The sequence below is a fragment of the Anopheles aquasalis genome, chromosome 2, assembly GCF_943734665.1.
Source record: "Anopheles aquasalis chromosome 2, idAnoAquaMG_Q_19, whole genome shotgun sequence".
Taxonomy (NCBI): Eukaryota; Metazoa; Arthropoda; class Insecta; order Diptera; family Culicidae; genus Anopheles; species Anopheles aquasalis.
In genome coordinates, this window is record NC_064877.1 from 85008147 (window position 1) to 85018146 (window position 10000).

The window sequence follows — 10000 nt, forward strand, 5'->3', positions numbered from 1 at the left end:
TCTCCGCCGAGGCAGTGCGTTGGAGCGGTGGTGGTAGAATTGGACGCCATTGACGACGATAACAAGATTTGGTCCGTGTGCGTTTGCGTTGCCCCGCTGTGGCGGACTGTGGCTCATCTGAGGGGGGTCTTGTCATGAAACCGAACACCAAACCACCTTAGGAAGGAGTCTGGCTGGACGAAGTGAATCGGACCCGGGGAGAGGACTTCGGGCGAAGAACGTTTGGGAATTTAAAACATAAACATAAAAAAAACCCTTAGTGTCGGACTGGCAAAACGTTTCTTACACTTATTGTGTTTGCCTTATGATCTGGCAGGGGCCATGGCGAACGAGAGCCCCACACGCGCTCGCTCGCCAATCATATGCTTCAACACTTACGGCACTTTCGATCTCGACTTCGATCTAAGCGTGAAATCATCGACAGCCCAGACTCCGGCTTGGGCACTGGCTCAAAGAAGCAACAACAAATCCACTCCATATTTATGCTTCATAATCTGGAATCTCAATCAAACGTAAAATAAACACTGGACAAACACAAACAACTTCCTCCCTCCGAGGATGGACTCCGACGGATTCGTGAGGCAGAGAAGGTCAGCGTGTGCATCAGAGTGCTCATGAGGTGTAAAGTATTAAAATGTGCAATATTCCTACTACATTATAAAGTAACTAGTATAAATTTAGTCATTTCTGCATTATATGCAATAAGTGTTATTATAAATTTTCTCATTTCACGGAAGGATCGACGATTTTATCGCTAGAGTCTCGATGGAAAGTATATTTCTCTCCAACAAACAAGTAAAATAGTTCAAAGTGTACTATTAGTAGACAACTATCCATTGATAAAATTGCATTTTTTTCGGTGGAATTTCAAAAAGTCGCATCGTTCTGAGGTAGTTCAAAAGAAGCATCCCTGAGGTTTGTTGCGCTTCGCGGACGAGATGGTAAGCGCAGCAAATATCAATTTACAAAAGCTCACCAACCGGTAACCAGTGTCAATCAATGGAGCGACCACAAAATGAATCGTGGTTGCGTTTGCGGTGAAAACCCTTTTACCAACGCGCGTTGCTGTAAGCCGCCGACTCGTGTGTCTGTGGTGTTCATGTGAGAACAAAAAACCTCAAACAATCATGAATGGAATATTGCAATTTACGTTTTACAGGACAATTGTAGGTTGATTTAAACACCACGGTCAGTTTGTCCTGCGCACTGTCTAGTGTTTGTTTCGTACCATTCAATTCTGATTATTTGGAATTTCTGGCAATCTAACACCGTCCCAAATACTCTACTCCTCATCGCGATTCACCTGATATATAAACCTACCTCGGTTTTGGATGAAAGTTTACGATTTCAGTTACTAAAAAAGATGTAGTGAATGTTCTACATTCCCTGTTTGGGCAATTCGTAGGCAATGTTTTGCTTTGCCAGACGACAAGATCATGCCGCTCGGTGTTTATTTCAATTGTATTCCTCCTTCTCTTTCGGGTTTTTTATGAATTCAACATTTTTTATGCCGTCCGGGTCCAGTAAAAAGAAAACCCAAGTTCCAACTTCAACGATGGTTGTGATGGCAGACAGTAATTAAAAACAGTCTGCTAGTAATCTTAAAAATAAACATTAGAATTCTTTGCACTGCATTCTAGTGCGTATTTATGTGCAACGAGCATCGTAAAACTAGCTTCACCCGTTACTCGACGGTATGCACACCGGGAGCTGAAAGTAGCAGAACACGATCCGAGCGTGGATTTAGTTAAATGATTTAAAGAAGCATGCACATCATGTAAATAAACTGAAAGCAAATCATTTCTAGTTTCATTTAATACAACGTGAAGCCAACATTATAAGCTCCTCCAACATAACGCTACAGTCGCTGGTTCAACACATAAACCGGCCAGTGTTTCTTCCCTTTCGATCCACACGGTTCTCGAAATTCTTGAAATACCTGCTCGCGATACTTCTCGAGCATAAAAAAACACATCAGGCGGACAGTCGGAGTTCACTGTTCTTCAGCCTGGTAGCAGCTAAACGGCGCGCCGTTCTGTGTGCATTCTTGCCGCTCCTAGGCAATCAGTCTTCCGGGTGGATTTGGCAACGGAAGTTGTCAACTCGTGGCAACGTTTCACAAAACCAGTCCACTTCACACAGACCGGGTTGGATCCAGTTGTTAATGTTGCTAGTCGTCGCTAGATTCCGGTATCTTCTCGCACGAACCGACGATCTCGATCGATGCATTCCACATCGAAAGAAAAAGCCCACGACCACGCTAGAACCAGCACGGCATAAAAACACTGCCCAGAAGCTCTAATTTATTGTCTTGGCAGTAGTACATCGTAGAGCAATGAATATATCTTCCCATCGGTTTAGCTGGGCTTTGCGGTTGGTTTTATGCAAGGGAGCATCGACCAGAGTGCGCGCGGTCTCTGCCTTGCATCTACATAGTCTTACTTCCAGAGGAATCAAATTAATCGGATTACATTCTCCACGATGTCAGGGATCTCAGCCTAGGAAGTACAGGAAGTCGGTGAAGTACACTCACCGTGCTGAACGGGCTGCTAGTGCAAAGCAGATTTAGCGTCCGCTATTGGATAACCATAAATCTCGGTCTCGATCAAGACGTGGCGTACTTGAGGTGCTTAGTGAGAACTATCGAAGGCGATTTAAATTTTTGGAACGTTTTATGGCTTAATGAGCCCACTTGATGGTATCTCTTAATGTCTTAAAGGACTTAAGATGCTTTAAAATACATTGGTCTCTTAAATTTGTTTAAGATTTCTAAAACTTTAACTAAATTAAATAAAGAGCATTCCATCATGGGCCAATACGAGTAGCCGCACGGTGTCAGTGTTGTAGGGCAAACAATCACAGAGCGGCCATTTGTTCCCATTATTTATTCTGGTCCCGCGATGGCCCCTCATCTGGATGTTCCTTCACCGATACGCACCATTCAGAAGCGAGAGGTGTGTGGACACATAATGTAATTACATTTTGTTCATGAAATCCTCAATCAAATCATATTTGGTTAGGTTAACGCTTGTGCCTAACGTTGCCGTACTCAACGATCCATAAAATTGAAATCCTGAGCAACGTTGCGAAGGTTATTGGTAGACAACGTTTTGCGATCCGACCCTCTTGGCACACGGAGGCCAGAGCTGCGTGTGGGGTGTGGGATTCGTAATCGAGTTTGTCGAATCTGGTTGTGTGTTTGGATGAGAAGCGAAGTGGAAGACCACCGACCATGCTACCCAAACATCGGGCGTGAACGTGGAGAGAAATATAACATTAAAAATCGTTTTCCCTGCTTCCTCACTTCGCTCACGAGCCCGAGTCTGGTTACAATGATTTGCTACCTCGCTTTATTTTTTCATCGGTTTACGAATTAAATCTCGTTAAAAGATCAATGTTTAAGCATCGTCCATGATGCTGGAACTGTTTCACGAGCAAAACGTTATGCTACCGACCTGCCTCCTATCTCCGCTGGGGATTTCAGATGAATAGTCTAACAAATGGACGTTATGCCTAGAATTAAATTCTCATAATCGAATCACGATTCAGATTTTTGCGGTCAACATTTCATTACCATGGGGTCAGGGGAGGATGAAGTGCATTGCGTAAAACATGCTTTGGCTCTCAGGAAGCGGATTTAAACTCGCAAACTGAACGCTTCCGCGCCCATTAGTGTACGCCATGCTCCGCTCGCTAATGCTAGCTCGATGGTATGGCTATTCAGACAACTTTTGCCGAATTTCACTCTCCCTTTCTCCATCTACATTTTCCATTGAATTTTGAGAATGCTCATCACTCATTTCAAAGGCTCAAAGCGCACGTTGGAGGCAGATTCCCAATCGAACAGTTTTCGGCTCTTTGGAGAAAATACGCGCTGCATCATTTAGGATGCTGTTTAAAGAAACGAGAACAAACATTAAGAAGATGATTATTGACTCCAGTGAATGCTTCTTACTGGACCTCTCAAAATCTCGGCAAATCTGCTTACGAAAGACAAACACACAAACAAACTTTTGTATTACAATTTATTTCTAAAATCGCGAACGTAAGTCGCTTATTGAAGGTTTCCGGGAGACGGCAGGCTACAGCCACAAGCAACAATGAGACAGCTGAGAATGGTCATCTGTATGCGTTGTTGCCATTCAAAGACCACTGTTCAAAAATACCTTTAAGAGAACACTGCCCATTGAAGTGGCAACATAATTTCTTCTGCTAATCAGATTAAAATATCTTCCCCAAAAACCTATCGCTCAACGTCAGTTGTCAGACCATTTCAATTTAAGTGAAGTACACCAAAAGCATCATCTTCTTGCATCACAATTTTTGCACAAATTATTGGTGACAAACTCCCCCAACGGTGGCACGAAACATTTTGCACCTCTTCTCCCCGTCAAAAGCATAACAACATGATTTTATCATGCCGTCGCTTACAGGAATTTGTCACTCAGTAATGAGGCTACATGAAATGTGTACCATTTAATTAACTCTGACCCGACACGTTGTGGGTTGTTTGGTAGTTGCTGCCAGAGACTGACTGGCAAGAACAAGGGAAGGCCCGGCGAGAGAACAAGCTGTATGCTCGCCATGATGACGAGGGACAGGACATGGTTCATGGTCGACTTTGAAGTGTCATAACTCATCTTTATCTGTCTCGGGCTGTCGCTCCTCTCTCATTCGATTATTATTAGCAACTAGAGCTAATCCAAAACATGCGCTGCTGCCTTCATTAATATGTTTTCGGATTTGAAGGGTGAACCCTAGTTGCGGCCGTCTGCTTTTCCCATGATGGGTCGGGAAAATTGTTTTGACTGGCTTTCCAATGATGACGTGCCTTTTGTATTGGGCACACTCCTGCTGAGTGCTGATGAGCGAAGAAAAAGATGATGAAAAAACGGTAGAAACTGGTGCTGATCGTCAAGGAAAGTGGATATGGAAGCCATTGGTGATTTTTAAGAAAAGAGGAAATGGATAAAAAGGGAGAAGCACGGCTCCAAATTGATTAATTATACCTAAGAATATTTTCTCCCCTTAAAACAGAGCCCCTGACTATCCCATTTCCTGCTATTTATCAGAATTTTTGGGAGGTTTACTGAGACAATGTTTCTGCGGGAAAACTAGAGAGCAAAATGACGATTGCACATTTTTGCTTGGTCAACGCGTTTTGCATTAAAAGAATCACTTTTTTCCCGGGGACGAAAAATCCATGCGTCGCACAAACCGCGAATCAAGCAATTAATTCTAATTAAAGCCACCAAAAGCCTCCTAACGGAGGTATCCTTTTCGTGATTCTCTAGATCCGTGCAAATGACATTGCCACAAACCACGGACAACCGTGGTCGGTCAGTCATGTTCGTCTGGACAAGAATCCGAAGAATCACCATGACGCCAGCATTGGCTCCGAATCTTAATCCGTTTCAAGACGACCACCGAAATGAGATACCACTTCTGGGGTCGTGCACGCGTCCAGGGCCCGAAACTTTGCTTCGTTTTGGTGTGATTAATCACTCCCGTAAATGGTCGCGGCGGAACGGTTGACCGAGGTTTTTGCGCTTTTTCTTCGCCCAAACCTCATTACCAGTGGAGCAGTGGTCGAGCAGAAGCGCGAAGAAACTAGTTCAGAGTGTCTTCTGGTTCTGATTGAGAATTATTGTACACCGTGCGCGTCCGTGGGCGAGCAAATGCGATGGGAAAATAGTTTCTTATTGCGGAGAAAAGTTTTTAAATTATAAATTAGCATAATGTCACGGACTCAGCTTTGCCTTATTTTCACGAACGTGCCATCTACCAATCAGTCCGTTATTGTAGGAAAGAATTTCCTCCAGTTGGAAATTCTTTTTGCTCTAGCAAGACAACATAATGCTTCTCATTGTCTGCTGATCCCCATCTTGGATCGCAGCATACAACTCGTTTTAACTAATGCTTTTTATGAACGTTTATCATCAAGTCATCAAACACATTCATGGAGTATTAATGTTCGATCTTCATACATTTAATCTTCTACAGGACTCTCCGCTGAGATCTACTACATCCGCGATGGACTTGTGAACGAGTATGCGCTCCACTTTACCGTACCGGTTCCGGCGGATGTCGAAGAGATCTCCTTCACCTGGCAGAGCCTTGCAAAGAAACCGCTGCCATATCGTATCAACATCCACTCTCCGGATCCGGTTGCCCTGCCGAAACCGTCGATGAACATCTCCTGGCAGGGTGAGGTCCCTGAGCACATCGAAACGTTCGCCATCGAGCTGCAGTGCAGTGGCCGAAAGTCGGCCGAAGTCGATATCACGATCACGGTTGAGGTAACGCTTGATCGAGTGACGGGCAATGCGACAGAGTTACTGTTCCGTCGGAAGAAGATCTGTCTCATGAGGTAAGTGGATCGTGATTCGACTCTCTGTAGAAGCACCAGTGATGCTTAACTTTTTCAGCTATTGCCTTTTACAGTGAACATCCACCAGATCCTCACCAACCGGATCCGTATCTGCTGGAGAACGCATCGAACGGTCAGAGTGGCCTGGTTACGCTGATCGTCGGTGTTATTCTGGCGATTCTGTTCGTTGCCATCATCATCAGCATTGCTTACTGTGCCCGTGGCTCATTCAACCGGAAGCCACATCACGCACAGCCAATCCGTACATCCAGCTTCCAGCGTCTTTCGACTCACGTTCCCTCCGTACCATCCACGATCTTGTCACCTCCGTCGATTGCACCGACGATAGCAACACTCTCGCGCACGCGGATCTACGCAAACGCCGAACCGGAAGAGCTTCAGCGACGCATTTCCGAGCTAACGGTTCAACGTTGTCGTGTGCGATTGTCAAGCCTCCTGCAGGAAGGAACCTTTGGACGGGTCTATCGTGGTAGCTACAACGATAGCCAGGAGGTGCTGGTGAAAACGGTTGGGCCCCATGCATCGCAGATTCAAGTGTCGTTACTGCTACACGAAGGCATGAGTCTGTACGGGGCACAACATCCGGGTATTTTGTCGGTACTGGGAGTATCGATCGATGATCATACCGCACCATTTCTACTCTATCTGGCACCGGAAAACACGCGCAATCTGAAGATCTTCCTCCAGGAACCAGTTGCTCGTACGCTGACCACGATCCAGATCGTCATGATTCAGCTTCAGTTGGCCCAGGCTCTCGGTCATCTACACAGCCACGGAGTCATCCACAAGGACATCGCAGCGCGCAACTGTGTGTAAGTATCTTCTAATGCTCCATTCATGGTAAAGCGCCCATTCTCTCCTCTGCTTACACACGTTTCGTGCCCCTTCGCATCAACAGAATTGATGATCAACTGCGAGTGAGGCTGGCCGATAACTCCCTGTCCAGGGACCTGTTCCCAGGTGATTATTACTGTCTTGGCGACAGTGAAAACCGTCCTATCAAGTGGCTAGCACTGGAATCGATTCAGTACAAACAGTTCTGTGAAGCATCGGACACTTGGGCGTTCGGAGTCCTGATGTGGGAACTGTGCACTCTTGCCAAGCAACCGTACGCTGAGGTATGATCGACATACAATTCAAATCTTTTCATTTCGTTTCTGAGATTAACAAACGGTGGTAATTGATGTTTCATCTTCTCACCGACAGGTCGATCCTTTCGAGATGGAACACTATCTGCGCGACGGATACCGGTTATCACAACCCATCAACTGTCCAGATGAGCTGTAAGTATTGCAAGTTCATTTAGTTTCCTTCGCTGCCTCATGGATTTTTGTTTAAATGAACATCCCTCTATCTTTCGATAGGTTTGCGATAATGGCTTACTGCTGGACAATGCTACCGATGGAGCGTCCTTCCTTTGACCAACTCCAGATCTGCCTACAGGATTTCTACGCACAGCTAACACGCTACGTCTAGGCCAGTCCGAGCAACAGGTCAGCGGTTGTACATGTTTCCTTCGCCCCGGGCACTATCAATTAAGCCATAGAGTTAGAATAAGGCACCGGGCACTACTGCCAACTGCCACGATACCTCCTAATCAGTCATCAGGATTCCACCCATCAACAATTCGACGGCATCCCAAACATCTGCCCTCGACTCGACATATGATTAGGTGATCGTGATGAATATTTTGTGCCAAAAATAGGAATAGTTAACAGCAGAACGATAAAGTTCTAATCTAAAAGTACACTGTCTTATTGCTCGTGCTCGCGTTAAGGCATGTGGCATCTAGTATCTTGAGGGATGCGATTTGGTTTGTTCGTTGGTTTGTTAGAGGATGCTGCTAGATGTTTAAGCTTTAACGAGATAAATAAGAAATCAATTGTGAACGCAACGATCCACATGGAAGGTCATTTCATTATGCGCGAAAATGGTCATCATCACCCAGTAAACGAAGCCTCCCGGTCGAATCAATTCATATCCATTCCGTATGAGATAGGGCGTGAACGTGGCACGTGGAATGCAAATAATAAATTAGAATAAACGCAGCTAGGCCATAAGCTAAAGAGTAGTTATTTATTTTGTATTTGATAACGGCAGGCATGGCACGGGTTATCGTTAGCTAAAGGAACAATAGTAAACCTGGAACCGCTCGGCGAATAGTCCAAAACACCAATCATGACACGGTCCCTAGAGGCGACTAACATTTTTCGGAATGCTCAAGCGCTTCACGAAGACATCATGACATCAAACAGTTAATTTTCTGTTAGCTACTTGTACACTTCCTTTACCCATCACGTACCGTTAGTGTGAATCCAGCACGTTTGCTGAGGTTCCAGGCGAGTGAATCCTGGCAATAGTTTTACTTTCTAAGATTTATGCTTGCCGCTGGGTTGAGTGACAGTATCCAGCGCGACGAATAAACGGAATTGTCTAAGCTACTATTTCTCAAACGGGGAAAGATGATTAATTTCGCATGGGCGAGTTATCCGAAACGAGCTCCTACAAAGCGAGAGTAAGTACGAGATCAACTAGTGTCGATGTTACTCCTTGTTTGCGGAAGATTCTATAGCTGGTACGTTATACGAATCGTGCATCGTGACTTCTACCATCTACACATACGGAGTGCAGCATTTCGATCAAGCAATTATTCAAAAACTAACTCAGCTCATACTACTCCATATAATCGTAACATTGAATGACGCTAAATAATGAGAATGGTGAGTGAAAAACTGAAACGATAAAATACTATCAGCATGTTTGATAACTATTAACAATGAAATAATACCTTAAGAAGCGGAGAGTGAAAACGATTCCTACATTTCATGGTAAGTAATGTCCAGTCCGGGCATAATTTTCTGAAGCTCGTCGATGCTTCCCGGTCTTATCATTGCACACTGCGATACAGTCAGACGTTGAAGAGTCGGGCATATTACAGCTAAATTCAACACCACGGCATCGGTTATCTGCGCACATGTGTTCAGTTTGGTCCGGAGATTTTTCATGAAAAGAAAACAAAAAAGTTATAAATCAGTATTTTGCAATGATTGTAGACTTAGACTTCCTTACATAGTGGCAATGCTGCAATCTCAGGAGGTTTAACTTTGCTTTTGAACACAAAATCGCCAAACACTTATCATCGATGCAGCAATAAGCTAGATGCAAATCGCTCAGCCGGGATACAACTGCCGCTAAATTCCGGAACGGCGTAAGCATTCCGAATGCGTTGCCGCGCAGACATTTAAAACATCCCGACAAATGCAGAACCTGTAAAATAAAGAAATCATTAAAGATGGTTCCGTCCTCTTGCTTCCGTCGATGGTTGCTAATCCACATCCCTACCTTCAATTTCTTAATGTTTCCTAACAAATCCAGCCATCCGCATGATCCATGATTATTCCAGCTAAGTTGCAACTCACTTATTTCAGGACATTGCCTCAAGGCTTGCAATATGATTTGGATTTTCTCCTCTTGCTGGCATCTTATGTAAACAATACGCAAACAGGGGAAACGCCCAAACAATAGATCAAGGTATAAGACTGTAGGAAAAGTACAATTCTCACTGAAGTCCAGTCGAATCGAAGACAGGCTCTTTAACTGATCTTCGCA

The 10000-nt window shown here is 44.6% G+C and overlaps 1 protein-coding gene and 1 long non-coding RNA gene across 2 annotated transcripts in view; one reads left to right on the forward strand and one right to left on the reverse strand.

Moving 5' to 3' along the window:
• Window positions 1-8935, forward strand: part of LOC126571056 (tyrosine-protein kinase Dnt) — a 45803-nt gene extending 36868 nt beyond the window's left edge. Inside the window, exons 2-6 of the mRNA XM_050229280.1 lie at window positions 6004-6370; window positions 6445-7203; window positions 7290-7509; window positions 7598-7674; window positions 7756-8935. Of these exons, the coding sequence (XP_050085237.1) occupies window positions 6004-6370; window positions 6445-7203; window positions 7290-7509; window positions 7598-7674; window positions 7756-7867 (1535 nt within the window). The 3' untranslated portion in view covers window positions 7868-8935. The remainder of the gene's footprint in view (window positions 1-6003; window positions 6371-6444; window positions 7204-7289; window positions 7510-7597; window positions 7675-7755) is intronic.
• Window positions 8936-9034: 99 nt separating this feature from the next.
• Window positions 9035-9865, reverse strand: LOC126570454 (uncharacterized). Its single transcript, XR_007607840.1, has 4 exons — window positions 9734-9865; window positions 9461-9658; window positions 9180-9357; window positions 9035-9123 (listed from the first exon to the last, which is right to left on the reverse strand). It is a non-coding gene; the product is annotated as an uncharacterized LOC126570454 (long non-coding RNA).
• Window positions 9866-10000: the final 135 nt, after the last annotated feature.